The sequence below is a fragment of the Orycteropus afer genome, unplaced genomic scaffold (genome assembly GCF_000298275.1).
Source record: "Orycteropus afer afer isolate SDZICR_OR568_19922 unplaced genomic scaffold, OryAfe1.0 scaffold00074, whole genome shotgun sequence".
NCBI lineage: Eukaryota > Metazoa > Chordata > Mammalia > Tubulidentata > Orycteropodidae > Orycteropus > Orycteropus afer.
The window spans coordinates 1277657-1292604 of record NW_006921661.1 but is presented as its reverse complement, the minus strand read 5'-3'; the positions used below and the strand labels follow the sequence as shown (position 1 = coordinate 1292604).

The 14948-nt window shown below is 45.6% G+C and overlaps 1 protein-coding gene across 1 annotated transcript in view; it reads right to left on the bottom strand.

Moving 5' to 3' along the window:
* TENM4 (teneurin transmembrane protein 4) overlaps nucleotides 1-14724 on the bottom strand; it is a 562032-nt gene extending 547308 nt beyond the window's left edge. The window contains exons 1-2 of the mRNA XM_007941024.2: nucleotides 14442-14724; nucleotides 8672-8941 (exon numbers count right to left, since the gene is read on the bottom strand). Of these exons, the coding sequence (XP_007939215.1) occupies nucleotides 8672-8941; nucleotides 14442-14664 (493 nt within the window). The 5' untranslated portion in view covers nucleotides 14665-14724. The remainder of the gene's footprint in view (nucleotides 1-8671; nucleotides 8942-14441) is intronic.
* Between the last annotated feature and the right edge of the window lie 224 nt (nucleotides 14725-14948).

Genomic DNA, 14948 nt, shown 5'->3' with positions numbered 1-14948 from the left:
GCTGGCAGTTTTGTCTGTTTTGATCATTGTTGCAACCTCTATACCTAAAACAGTACATGACACATAGCAGGCAATCGACAAAGAGTCATTAACTACAGAAAATTCCACTGACTCTTCAACCTTATCTCCTAACATACACTGCTCCTGTACTCCCAGTTGGGAGGTCTGGTAGCATAATGCTTAAGGCACTTGATTTTTAACCATAAGGCTGGTGGTTCAAACCCACCAGCCACTCCTTGGAAGGAAGGTTGAGCAATCTATTTCCTTAGTGATACTGCCTTGGAAACTGAAGGAGTGGTTGCTATGAGTCGGGTCTGACTCCATGACACAAAACAACAACAACAACATACTCCCAGTTACATGTGCTTATGTTCTAGCCTCATGGGACACATTGTCTTTTCTTCCATTTCTATCTATTTATCCATAAACAATGCCCTTTCTTCTCCTTCTTTACCTGTGAACATCTCTTTTATCCTCAAAGTACAGGGTACCAGGACTTCTTCCACACAACCTAAAGATACCCCCTGGTTGGAAATTTCCTCTTAAACCTGCATAATCTCTATTTTAAATACTTTTTCTCTGTTATTGTTGTTATGTGCCATTGAGTCGGACCCGACTCATAGCGACCCCTCCCTGGGTTTCTGAGGCAGTATCACTACGGAAGTATATTGCCCAACCTTCCTTCCGAGGAGTGGCTGGTGGGTTTGAACCTCCAGCCTTCTGGTTAGCAGTCAAGTGCCTTAACCACTATCCTACCAGAGCATGTCCTAATTTATTGAGAATGGTCTGGTATGATTTCATTACTTCTAACAGGCTATGGATTCCATTTCTTTTCTTGCCACATCTGATATTGACAAGACTATATTCTAGATACTGCTAGAATCATTTCCTAGACCTCATATATTTCATTTGTTGAGCAAACAAACATGCTTCTTTAAAATAAGACAAACTGTAGAGTACAGTAGTCAAGAGAAAGAATGGACACTGAAGTAAGGAAGATCGGGATTCAAACTCTGGCTCTTCTACTTACTAGCTATGCAACCTTAGGCAAGTCACCTAACCTCTCTGAATCTCAATTTCCTTGGGTAGAAAATGAAAGGTTAAGAATCAATGGTTTGTTGTCTTTAAGGTTCCATCTAGCTCACAGATTCTCAGTTGCTGTGAACCCACCAGGTCCTTCCCAATCCTCTTTGGAACTCCCCATATTAATAGCCCTCATTACACGGACAACACTGTGTAGTATAAGACTCTGGATTCCCTGAAAACATCAAGCACCTCTGCATTCCAGGGAGGAAGTGTGGGCTGGTTCCCAAAGCAGAAGAGTAGTCAAATGTGGGGTTTCTAACTCTTCCCTGGCTGATGGGCCCTAGCTTCCTAGCCTCTAGAAATGGGAATCCCTACACAATGGGGAAAAATGCTGTGCATAATGTAGCTGCAGTTCCCTGATCACTTTGGGAATTAATGACAGATTTTCTTATAGATTTTCAGAACCAAGTCTCATGGGTATGGGACTGGAGAGGGTAGAGGATAAATTGAGTTAAATTGCTAATGAGCTTCTTTCTTCCAGTGCTTTGGAGATGCTCACCTAATCTACTGACTCTGAATAAGTAATTTGGCTGTTTAATTAGGTTAAAGGAGCTCTGGTAGCATAATGCCTAAGGTATTTGACTGCTAACCAGAAGGCTGGTGGTTCAAACCCACCAACCACTCCTCAGAAGGAAGATTTGGGCTATCTACTTCCATAGTGATACAGCCTCAGAAACCCAAGGAGGGGTCACTATGAGTCAGATCTGACTTGAGAGCAGTGAGTTTGGTTTGTTGCTTTTTAATTGGGTTAACCAATAATTTCCATTTTGACACTTAGGCTGCTTGATAATTTTGGGGTAAATGTGATTATGTTTCCATTTTATTTTTTTCTGAGAGAATTTCTCAACTTGCTCTGGGATTAAGGTGTGGAGTAAATTCTCACTATTCCCCAGACCCACCATGCTTCTTCATGTCTTCAAGTCTTGGCTTATACAATTCCCTCTGCTGTGAATGCCTCTCAGATTCCTTCTGCTCAGTGAAATGCTACTCCACCTTCAAGCCCAAGTATACTATAATGGTGGAATGAAGGAAGGACCCTTTGTACCCTTAGGGCAAAATGAATGACTCTTTAAAACATTAATAATAATTGCTAGCATGACTAGATGCTTCACAAATGCTACAGTAAAGGCTCATAGTAACAATTCAAGGAAGGCAGATGGCATGCCGTGTTAAAAATAAGAAAAGTGGCTCAGGTAGGTGAAGTGACTTGAGCAAGGTCACACAGCTGGGATTTGAGGCCAGGTCTGGACTCTGAAGTCAATGTCTTTTCTATTCTGCAACACTGCCTGCCACACCTCTATCACAGCACAGGGCCACTGAGTTGTTATATCTCCTTATTGCCCCTCTTCATCTAGATTCTAGAATAATGCTGGACATAGTGAGGGAGCTCAGTACAGTCATAGAATGAAGCATAGAATGAACCTACACAAGAGACACTGTGTCAGCCTGAGCCAATAGTTGGGAATGGAGCTTAAATTGTAACCTTTGCTTTCTAAAAAGCATTTATTGAATGCGAGCATGTGCCTGGAATGATGCCAGCTCCTCACTGCCACAACCTAGCCTGCTAGTCCTACTCAGCAGAAGGAGCCCAAGGGCTGGCTGTGCCTGACAGTTCCCAAAGAAGATTTGTGTTTACATTACCCAGTCAATTCTGTATTTATTTTGGATATTAAGCGTGACATAAAAGCTGCTGACATTAACCTTCAGGGGCAGAAATTGGCTTTAATGGACCCCATAAAAGTTATTATTGATGGGAGCTGCATGTGGTATCACTGTGACCTCAGCAAAAGCCTCCACCGCTATCAATACTGTTGATAAATGCTATTGACTAATGCAAGGCCAGGCATGGAGGCCAAGTCAGTGTTCCTGCGGTTGGAGGTTGCTGGGGGTTACATTTTGCATTTCACATTTATCTGGTAAAGGTCTCTGAAATCTCAGTAACACTTTTTTGGTGGCCTCAATTGAAAAGTCAGTATTTTTGCCGTCTTAAGTGGATGAGGATAAAGGGCTCAGACTATAGGATCAGAGAAACCTCAGAACAAACCCAAGCTCTGCTGACTTACTGCTATAGAATGTCTGGCACATCAGTTGACCTGGTTGGAGTCTCTCTCTTTTCCATCTGGGAAATGGGAATGTCCTGGTGTTGTTATGGGGATTAAAGAGATTTACATATATTACGATGCTTGTAGACACTAGGCCCTCAGTGTGGGGTTGCTAATGGAAACTAGCTATACTGTGCTATGCTAGCTAATAGGTCCAGAGGAATTGAGCCCTGTTCTCGATGACATGATCCATCAAAGGATGAGGAAGTTGGATATATGGGAAGGAGCGGGGAGGAGAGAATTACGGGAGAGTCCGAGGAGTAGGGAGAAGGGAGGGTGAGCCAAGACTGTGATAGAGCCTCCTGGCTTCAGCTGAGCTTGACATATCCCCCGTACATGCCTCTTCACTTCTCTGCCACGGTTTCCTCAGCTATAAATTGAGAAGATAACATGTGTGAAGAAGAGTGCTGTACATCTAATGAGTAAATAAAAGCAAGTCATTGCTATGAACACTTATTATTTAGATCTGAGTATAAAAAGCCTTTACCATAACTTCCCAACTGTGAGCAAGTGGACATGCATGCAGGCACCCATGGAATGTTTGAGTTTGGGGAGGCCCAACCAGGAAGGGATGTGGAGGCAAGGGGTCTTTTGTTAGATTCAACTGCTCACATACTTTGTCTACCCATCTTCTGTGAGTACGACAAGCTTTAGAGTGTCATGGGTAGAGTGGACACGGATGATTTGGAATAAGAGAGTAGAATGGCCAGGGAAAGCAGTTAGTTATTTCCCTGTCCCTATTATCAAAGGCTGAAGCTCTTCAGGCTCATCTAATATGTCATTATCAACCAACAGAGGCTTAATTCAGCTTACAGGGAATATACAATAATGTGGGCGGTGTATGCCTCACTCTATGATGACTTTATGGGAAAATGATCATTTGTCATCATGGCAAGAAACCTTCAAAAGAACAACCAACCAAGTATTTTGTTACAGAGAGAATTCACTATAATAACTAAAGCTGCCACTCCTCGGAAGGAAGGTTGGGCAATCCTACTTCTGTAGTGATACTGCCTCGGAAACCCAAGGAGGGGTCGCTATGAGTCGGGGCTGACTCGACGGCACATAACAACAACAACAACAATAAGCAGGGATGGATTACCCAATAAGCAAATAAACATAAGACTTGTGCTTACTTATGAATTGGTAGAGAACAATTTCATACGACTTTCATCACATCTTTGGTCAAAAACATGTGAAACTGTTCACTACAGATTGTAAGTACATGCAAATAATCCCGTGCTTATCTTATGCAGTGCAGTGAGTTGCTTAATGTAGCCCTTCCAGCCATAGTCCTCCATTTAGCTGTATTGTAAATCCTAGCCTCTATGCCTGTGGTTATGGTTCCATTTTGTTGTGAGTTGTCTGTTGAATTAATGAGGTAGGATTCAGGTGGGATGTATCTTGAATTCTGCCTTGCTGGAAGGTGTTACTCAAGTCACCACCCTTAGTTTCTTGAGGTTATATATGTGAATGTTCTGGCAAAGTTAGCTCTCTTTCTCTGGATTGTTCATCAATGTCTCATCCCCAGACTTCAGACAACAGCCAGTCATTTGACCTGCCAATTTGGGTTCATCAGCCTCTGAAACTAGGTGATTGAGGAGAATCCTCCAGATTGAAGCCTGACCCATGGATTTGGGACTTAACAGCCTCCACACCACCATGTGAACCATTTCTTTGGCAGTTTGTAAGCTTTGTAAGACATTACAGTGAAATATTGAACCCTAAGACAGGAAGGAGAATAGTGAGGGGGAGAAGGAACTGATGTTAGAGATGACAGAGTAGGACAGCAGTTTGGAAAAGTTGGACATTTGGGACATCTTTAACCTCTACTTCATAGGGAACAGCCTTGTGCTGATCTTTCTGAAAAATTATTCAAACACCTGGCATACTGAGTATTCCATTCCTGTCAGAGATTGTAGGAGCTCTGGTGGCTTAGTGCCTAAGGCATTTGACTGCTAACCAGAAGGCTGGTCGTTCAAACCTACCAGCCACTCCTCCGAAAGAAGGTTGGGCAATCTACTTCTGTAGAGATACCACCTTGGAAACCCAAGGAGGGGTCGCCATGAATCGGGACTGACTCGACGGTGGTGAGTTTGGAGTTTTTTTGGAGTCAGAGATTGTAAATTTGAAGAGAAGTTTTGATTCTGTAGGAAGGCTGTGAAGTTGGGAGACATACAGGTGCCAACCATATGTAGAAGCAGAATCTTTGATGTGGTGAAAAAATTTGAAAATTTTCACTACAGATTAGTAAGTAAACACAGGTAACCCCATGCTTACCTTGCTTACTGGGTAATCTGACACTGGCTAAGTAAAGATTTTAGAGTCACGTAGCCCTGAGTTCAAATCCTGTCTCTACTACTTATAGCTGTGTGACTCAGGCAGGTTTTTTTTTTTAAATTCTGTGCCCTTCAGATTCTTCACTTTGTGCAATGTGGATGATGATGATAATAATAATAATACCTACCAGAAACAGGTGTAGAGAGAGTAAATGAGATCAAGTAATTACTTAGCATAGCACCAGAGTTCTGAGAGTTAGCAGCTGTTAAAACTATCATTGTTGTTACTATTATTGTTACTTTCTCCTTGTGTACTTTCATTACTAAAAAGATGCCACATTTGTAGCCATGCTCTTAGACTCTAGAATCTTAGATCTAGAGGGGCCTGCAGGTCTATGTTCTTAGAATACTAGTCCCATCAGATGGCCTGAGAAATAGAGTTCTGTGGTCAAAAGTATTTGGGGGAGTGCTGAGTATATCCCTCCTTGCTGATTAGTACATTCGTATGCATGTTAGTCTATTAAAGGCTCTGAGAAATTATGCAGGAAAGAATCCTGTTTAAATTTGTTTAACTCCAATTAGTCCAAAGATAAGAGGGACTATGAGGACCTCAGCGGCCACAACTGGAGACCAGAAGAACTAAATGGTGCCCAGCTACCAATGCCAACCACTCAGAAAGGGATCAAATCTGGAGATCCTGGATAGAGTGGAAGGAAAAATGTGGAAAAAATTCAAAAACACAAAAATGACCAGAATTTCTGGTCAGAGAGAGATGGAACCCCTGAGACTATGGCCCCGGGTTACCTTTCGGGCCTAGAAATGGACTCACTTACAAGGATTGGCTCTTAGCCCATACAGAACACCTACCACGGCTGATGTACCCACCCAGTCTAGGGAGATGCACCCCTTGAATCAATCAGCCATGAGACACCAGAAGGGTAGCACTCACATAGAGGGAAAGCTGGACAGACAGGAATGCATGGATGAGAAGGGCACAGGGAGGGGGTGGTCACACGGGGAGAGGGGAGGAGAGCTTTTTATGGTTCAGGATGGTAACTGGGGCTATGGAGTCAGATGTGGATGAACTTTTGAATGTAAAACAAGTTTGCTATGTAAATTTGCACCCAAAGCACAATAAAAATTTTAAAAATAAATAAATAAAAATAAATAAATTTGTTTAACCCACTGGAAACTTATATTATTTTTGACCATAGAACATCTTCTACCCTCAAATTTAAGAATTTTTCCCCAATACCTATTTTCAGGATAAAGAAGCCCTGGTGGCACACTGGTTAAGCGCTCAGCTGCTAACAGAAAGGTTAGTGGTTCAAATCCACTAGCTGTTCTGTAAGAAAAAGTTGTGGCAGTCTGCTTCTGTAAAGATTGCAGTCTGGAAAACCCTACGGGGCAGTTCTACTCTGTCCTATAGGGTTGCTATGAATTAAAATCAACTAGAAGACCACAGATTTTATTCTCAGGATACAGGAGATGCTGATTTCATTAAAACATTTTATTTTATAGATGAGGAAACTGAGATCCAGAGAAAGGATGTAGTTCATCCAATGCCACACCACTGGTCCTTGATGGAACTGGGGTCAGAACTCAGGCTTCCTGCCTTCTAACCAGATACATGTGTAGGCCTCATCCTACAAATGAGAGCTTCAGTTCAGTTCATGGTAGCGGGGCGTGGAGAGAAGGGGCTGCTGGCTTAGCTTGGGCCTTGGTAGGAAGTGTGGATGGTTCACTACTACAGAGAGGGGAGACTTCTTCAGGTGCTGAGATGTTTTGCCCCCTCAAAGGGCTAGCTAGGGGTCAGGAGGTGGTGATACTTCGATGCCAGCCCCCAGCACCTGCTACTTCCCTAGCCCTAGACAAGGATACAGGCTGCCCACTCTTCTGGGAAGGGTGGAGGAATGGACATTTGGAACTCTGATGCATCAATTCTTTAAGGGGAAGAAATTTGTCCACGTACACTGACCTTATCTGGTCTACCACTTGATGTCACATCTGGCTTTTGGTCAGTTATAACCCAGCTGGAGCCTCCTTTTCAGTGACTAACTATCCACACCTTTGTCTTTGACCTGGTCCTTGCCTGGCCCCTAGAGGAAGTAGCAATCACTAATTGCCTGCATTCATAGCTGGAAACCAGAAGGGGGCACTGGTACCTGACTTCCTGTTCTAATCTAGACTGCCCTCTCCACGTTCCTCTCAGACCTCTAGTGAGGCAACACCAGCAGTTCACCCTCTCTAGGTTTCTAGGACACAAAGCCATCCACCCCACCCCACCCCAACTCCTATCCCACCCCTGACAGCAGGGATGTTTCTGGGCTCTCCCACTCTCCCTCAGTCTTCACTGCCAGACCCCAGCAGGAGCCCTCTCAGGGCCAACTCAGGGTCAGCAAAGGTGCCTGGAGATAGTCAGGTATAGACCACCACAGAGAGGGAGATTCCCCACAGCAGCTGTTCCAGGGGCCCACTGAAGCTGCAGAACCCCTCAGAGATCTGCCACCAAGACCCAGAGCAAGGAGGACAATTTGGAACCAGGGCTCCCTTTCCTCCACCATAAGAAGGAGGCATGTAAACTCATTTCATTTTTCCCTCCCACAGCATCTTTCAGGGCTTGAAGAACTTGCTGCAGGGATGGGAGTGGAATAAGGGGTTCAGAGTCAATACTTCCAAAATCTATGATGAGATCATGAGGAAGGCGGAGTGACATTTCAAGTTTTAAGTTATTTCAACATGGCAAAATTTTTGTTTGTAAGCCATCCTCTAATCAATACAGGAAACTCGGGTGGATCAGTGCCCAGGGCAACTTCCCAGGATTGCCAAACATCTGGAGGCTGGAGACTGAATGAGCAGGATTCTGATGTCACAGAGGACATGCTGTGAGGGGATGATTATTACTGGCCCTGGTCCTCTCCCCTCCCCTTCATATAGGTACCTCATAAGCCTTAACCAAGCACTTAGGTATCTGGTATCTGTCTAATCTGAAGGAAAGAGCAGTGACTCAGTCTGTGGCAGGTCATTGATGGATGAGTATTTCACTTGGCTGTGCAAAAGGCTCTGATTTTGACCACTAAAAGCAGAGCAATTTTTTTCACCAAGTTCACCAGAGCCCTAAGCATGGAGCAGACAATCAATTTTATCATTACAACCCCAGACCCACAGCCTGGGTGCCTGACATGGGCCAAGCCAGCCACTCACCAGTCTCGGTGTTCTCGTGTTCTGTGTCGGTGAGCGTGAGGTTGGAGTTGGCCCTGCTGGACAGGCAGGAGCTGCGGCCTGACCGTGTGCTCCGTCCCCACATCCTCACGGGGTGTTCTGGGGACAGGACAGTGTCGGCCTCCATGTCTGCATCAGAGCTGGCTCCTATGGAGTAGCCGCAGTGGGGGAGGCCGATGTCAGTCCGGTACAGAGTCCCATGAGGGGGCGTCACCTCCCCGAGCCCCAGCTCATGCAGTGTGAAGTTGGCTCCTGCAAGGAAAAACAGGTGAGCTTAGTTAGGCTGCTGAGGAGGAGCTGCGCCCATCAGAAGTCTGGCTCCTTGTCCCCCAGGATTTACAGCTATTCTTGGAACATTCCATGCCCTGTGCCTTTGCTCAAGCCATTTGCTCTGCCAGTAGTGCTCTTTCTCTTCCTCTCTGCAAGCCCAAATCCTCCTTTAAAGCCCAACTCAAATGGTACTTCCTCTGTGAATATTTTCCTAATACCTATTCCCAGTGTAGAATGAATCCTTTCTTCCTCTGAGCTCCCCACCAGAGTCTTTGGGACTGCTGGAACACAACCTCATCAAAGCCAGGAACCATGCCTTGCTTACCTCTGAATCTCTGTATCTAGAGCACATAAATCCCATACTCTGCAGGGGCTCAATTAATGTTTGTTAAATTAAATTGAGGGATTCAGGTCTCTTCTTCCAATCCAGAGAGCACTTGCCTGAAAGGAGCACTCCTGAGCAGAGCACAGTCATAGTCAATGTGATACTAATAGCTCCCTGGGACCAGAAGTTCCTTCCTGGCAGAGAAAAGTTGGCCTTGCACACAGAGAATAGCTTATGCCTTCCATGTCCTCACACCAGGTGGTGCAATGATGGGGAATCAGCAGACTCTGAATAACCTAGAGAGCAAGCCATACAGCCAAAGCTGGGCCAGTGATGGCTGGATCTCTTGGGAGCTCTGGAAGGCTTGGCAATGCCCAAGACTGAGGCCTGGGGCAATTTTCAAGACCGAGGGTTGAGGCGAGTTCACCCAGGGATTAGTATTTAAGTGACAGAGAGAATGTTAAATTTCATACGGAAGCAGAGCCTTAAAGTTATTCCTGAATGGTCATGTATTGTCCATTCAGGGATTGCTTCTCCCATGTTTCTTATATTCCTAAGAGTGCTTGGGAGGGATGAGAAAGAAGAGGTGGACTAAGGCACAGGGCCATATCCCAATTAAACCAGAGACCTGGGAAATGGACTTACAAATCAGACTGTTGCTATTGTGTGGTATCCAGTCAATTCCAACTCATAGCGACCTCTTGTGTTGGAGTAGAACTGCCCATATGATTTTCTTGACTGTAATCTTTACAGAAGCAGATTGCCAGATCTTCCTCTTGGGTTCAAACCGTCAACCTTTCAGTCAGCAGCTGAGTGCCTAACCATTGTGCCACTAGGGTTCCTTTACAGTTAGGTAGCACCTAGCTATAAACCAATTTGGGCTGGTGCTGGGGATACAGCAGTGTCCAGGGCATGGTGCTTGTCTTCACAGAGCTCAGAGTCAAAACCAACCAAAAAGCACAATTTTGTGGGGGAGATACAACCAGAAGCACAATTAGAATTCAAAGTAAAAAATGGGAAGATCCCTGGGTGGGTAGAAGTTGGTATATCTGAATGAGGGACTCTTTTTTTGGATGATAGTGAGTGGAGAGAACAGGGTAAAAAGAAGAGGTGAATACTTGACCTGAATGTCAAAGGAGTCTAGCAACCAACGGGTAAGACACACTGGGACAAGTCAGTAAAGGAAAGCAAGAAGGAACTGCCGGAGAGGTAGGAGGAAGCAGCAGAGACGGTTTCCAATGACAGCTGCGTATGTTCGTCCCTCGTGTCAAATAAACCCTGTGCTTTCTGAGTGTCTTGCTCATCTCTGTATCCAACGCCTATAGTGCAATGCAGGTGCTCAATAAACGTTAGCTAAATAAACAGAGAAACAAACATATACTGGCAGAGCCTTGGAGGTTGTACAATGGGAGAGGGAAGAGAGAAAGGAAAGACCAGTTAGGACACTGCTGAAATATGAGCTGCTGAGGCCTGGCTGTGGCGGTGGGAAAAGTGTGCCCCAAGCCCGAAACTCCAGCGCTTCATATTGCTATGGTCTCAATGAAATATCTCCATACTGGTTGATAAGTAACTGATGTCTGAGTTTCCTCACATTCAATGCCTATCCCCGCCCCCCCTCCCCCCCACTTAATTCCAGCTCATCGCTTGCAAACCACCAGCTCTTCAGCTCACCATGATCCAGTAACTAAACAACAGGAGCCTACAGGTTCTCCTGTAATGGCCAAGCAGACACTTTGATGGGCCAGGGCCTGGGCCAGACCCAATGTTAAATGTTTTGAGTATCACCCCTTTGTGCCACATTCTACTGTTCTATTTTGCCTTCCCTCTAAGCAAAAGGAAACACGGCATTGGAACCTAAATTCTCCCATCTGCTTCCTACCTTCTTCATACTCCGTGGCTGCCGCTCCATTTGCCTCCTTGCACCCTTGTCCTGGATACTCCCCATCCTTGTCCAGGACACCCACACCCTCTCCTCTCCTGGCCCACATATCAGTGCTCTGCTGGGTCAGCTCTCTCAAGAGAGGCCGCTCACATGTTATGAAGAGTGACTGCTACATTAAGTGAAAAATCAAATTTATTTGCAATAAACAGCCAGAGCTGCATTGATTTCCACATGGCCTGCCCTGAATACCCTTTTAAGCAGTTAGACTCAGCATCAATATGAGTGGGCAGTGACACCCTGGGCTAGATACACGAGGTGAGGGCTGACTCTGACAGCTCATGATCCTGGCAAGCTAGCCTGGCCCCTGTGATGTGAGAATGGAAGATGTATTTACCAAATGTGAGAAGTCCTCATTGTGTGTTTGCTTTGGGTCCTTTTGTCGCTTTACTGAAGAGCTCAGGACACTTCATTTGACATCTGGCTGTGCAATCTCAGGCAGGGCACATAACATAACTGAGGCTCAGAGCCTCAGTGTTCTTGTCTTTAAAATGGAGTGATTATCTATGAACTGCTATCCTCACAGGATTTTTGAGGATACAGTGAAGAAGAGCACTTCGTAAACTGCAATGCACATGCCTGCCTACAAGACAAAAATGCTCTTACTTATTGTTCACAAAGGCAAGAAGGACTCCACTGCTGAGCTTCACGTGCTGGGGTAGCATTCAGAACAGGGCAGGACAGGCTAGCTGGCCTCAGCACAGGGAGGATAGAGCTAGAAGAAAGCTTGGAGACCATCTTGTCCTTTGTCCTCATTCCTAACATAGGAAACAAAGACTCATTGATGCCCATTAATGGTAAGTAGCATTTATGGAATAGGGAAGTGGTGGCATTCTCTCCTTCCATGAGGACTTTCCACATTCATTTCCTGCCAATTACCTCAAGTGAGCCCATCCCCAACTGTCAGTGGAGGCTTGTGTATTTCTATGATGCTGCACAGGTTTCAGTGGAGCTTTTAAACTTAGAGAGATTAGGAAGAAATGCCTGGTGGTCTACTTCTGAAAAATTAGGCAGTGACAACCCTGTGGATCACAACTGTCTGATCCTGTTGTGCATGGGGTTGCCATGAGTTGGGGGACTCAAGGACAGCTAAGAACAAGAGCAGCATTTATGGAACACCTACTCCATGCTAAAGGTTCCCTGGGAGGCACAAATGATCACGCACCTGGATACTAACTGAAAAAATGGTGTGCTCAAACTCACCCAGAGGCACCTTGGAAAAAAGCCCTGGTGATCTGCTTCTGGAAGGTCACAGCCTTGAAAAAACATACAGAGCAGTTGTAGTCTGCAACATGATGTCAGCGTGATTCAGACTGGTCACAACTGTGTTGTGGTGGTGGTTTCTATGCTAGGTACTGCACTAGTGCTCTGTTTACAGTCCTCATTAATCCTCACAAAAATGCTGCCACTGGATAGGTGCAACCATTATTTCAGAGCACAGGTCAAGAAACTGTGGCTAGTAGAAACAGCAGAGCCAACATTCAAGTCCAGATCTAATGCCAGAGCTTGTGCTTTTAACTACAACTTGGAACAGAGTTGAAGAGCCCTCATTTCTCAAGGCAGCCTTGCTAACAGATCAGCTTTTATGGGGACCTAGGCTACATGAGAGAATGGAAAGGAGGCTGGCTGAGGAGGAGGTCACAGGTGGGTTGTCAGATCATGAGGGAAGATGGGATGGTGGTGACCAACTGCTCTTGCCTCTGTGATCTTAGGCAAGTGATTCAGTCTCCCCATGTCCCAGTCTACTCTTATAAAATAGAGAGTACAACTGTATCTATCTCATGGAGATGTTGTAAGGATTAAATAACAATGTCAAAATGTACAGACATTACACAGCACAGTGTCTGGCTAGCTCTGTTTGTGGAGTGGGGGAGGAGGAGGGCAGACTTAGGGTGGGCTGCATGAATAGTCAGACACTGATAGTGACAGACCAGGCATCAAAGAGGGCTTCAGTCTCTGCAGGCAGAAAAGCAGAAATCATTGAAGCGCCTGAGTGAAACAACTATCGCACCAGGTGTGAAGAACAAAGAACAGTTCAGTGAGGCTAGAGCATAAGGAGTGGGATGTAGAGGGGCATGGAATAAACCCTCCAGGAAGACAGAAATGGACTCAGGGAAAACTGCTGTATACCAGTTTCAGGAGTTTAGAGTTCAGTTTAAAGGCACCATGTGGGCTGCAGTGCAGAGAATGACCCAAGGGGGAAGCATTAGGTGAAGAAAGGGTTGTTGTGGTCAGTCCTCCCAGAGATGACAGTGGACTGAAATGGAAGAAGGGATGGATTTGAAAGATATTCAAGGTATTATGACTGATGGTGGTGTAGTGAATAAGGCACTGGGTTGCTAACCAGAAGGTCAGTGGTTCAAACCCACCAAGTGCTCTGCAGAAGGAAGATGGGGAGATCTACTGCCGTAAAGATTTACAGCCTCGGAAACCCAATAGGGGTTGCTATGAGTCAGAATTGATTCAATGGCAGTGAGTTTGGATTTTGGTTTGTATGTGGGAAGTGAAGGAGAGGGCAGCAGGTACCAGAATGTCTTTCAAATAGTGTCTACCATTTCAAAAGTTTCTTCCTTTCAAGGTCAACACAGTGCTTGACACAAAGAAGGTATTCAAGATATGTTTGTTGGATGAATAAATAACAGTACTAACTTTGTGTTACCATTTCTTGAGTACTTACATTGTGTCACCATGCTTACAACTTAGATGTCATGTCATTAAGTCTTCACAATAACTCAATGCAGAGGGTACCATTCATGCCCACTTAACAGATGAGGAGCCTGAGGCTTAGAAGAGAGGGGGTGGTGGCTCTAGACTCAGTCCTAGGCAGCTGATAACTACATCATCATGACAAGGAAGAGGGTGAGAGTGCAAATAAATGGGCTATGAATTAATTATATTGTTGGGTGCCTTCGAGTTGATTCTGACTCATAGCTTGGCTATAATCTTTATTGAACCAGATCTCCAGGCTGTGATACACAGAGCCCCTGGTTGGTTGGAACCACCACCCTTTATCTTCACAGCTGAGAAATTAACCATTGGGCCACCAGGGATGAATTAACTATTGGGCAGGTTTTTACCACATCTACAGGCTGGAGGTAACAAAACAAAAGAAACTCTTAGTGGATCTGGCTTGCATTCCTGCTCACTTGCATCCACTCCTAGGTGCATACCTGCTTGCACAACTGAACCCAAGCCCCGCTCCCTGTTCCCACCCTCACCTGTCCTGCAGAACTCCTCTGCCTCCTGTGGCACCATATCTTTGACGCGGCTGCCATAGGCGAGGCGGGAGTCCTGGTCGTAGGCCTTCAGGGTCTCACTGGAGCTGTAGGACTTCTGCGGGGCTTTGCCCTCCTCGCTGTCAGCAGATGAGCTGGTGTAGCGGCGCTCAGTGTCACGACGCCGGGTAAGCGAGCGGTACGGTTTCCTCTCTTTCACGTCCATGGCTTCTGGCTCGTGCTCCTCCACATCCACAAACAGGGTCCTCGCTGCACTCAGGGCTGAATGGTCTGCAGCTGAGAAAATAAAAAACAGGGCATGAACTCCAGCTCCAGGAAGCAAAGGCAATACCCAGGTCCACTGGGGACTTCAGTTGACCTGTCTCATGGATTGTGCAAGGGGCAGGAGGAACACCAGGCTTGGAGAAGTGAGGGCATTGCTCCACCACCATGCAGTCAGAAGTAGCAGCGGAACACTGCTCCCAGGCCCTTGTATACGATTCCTGTCTC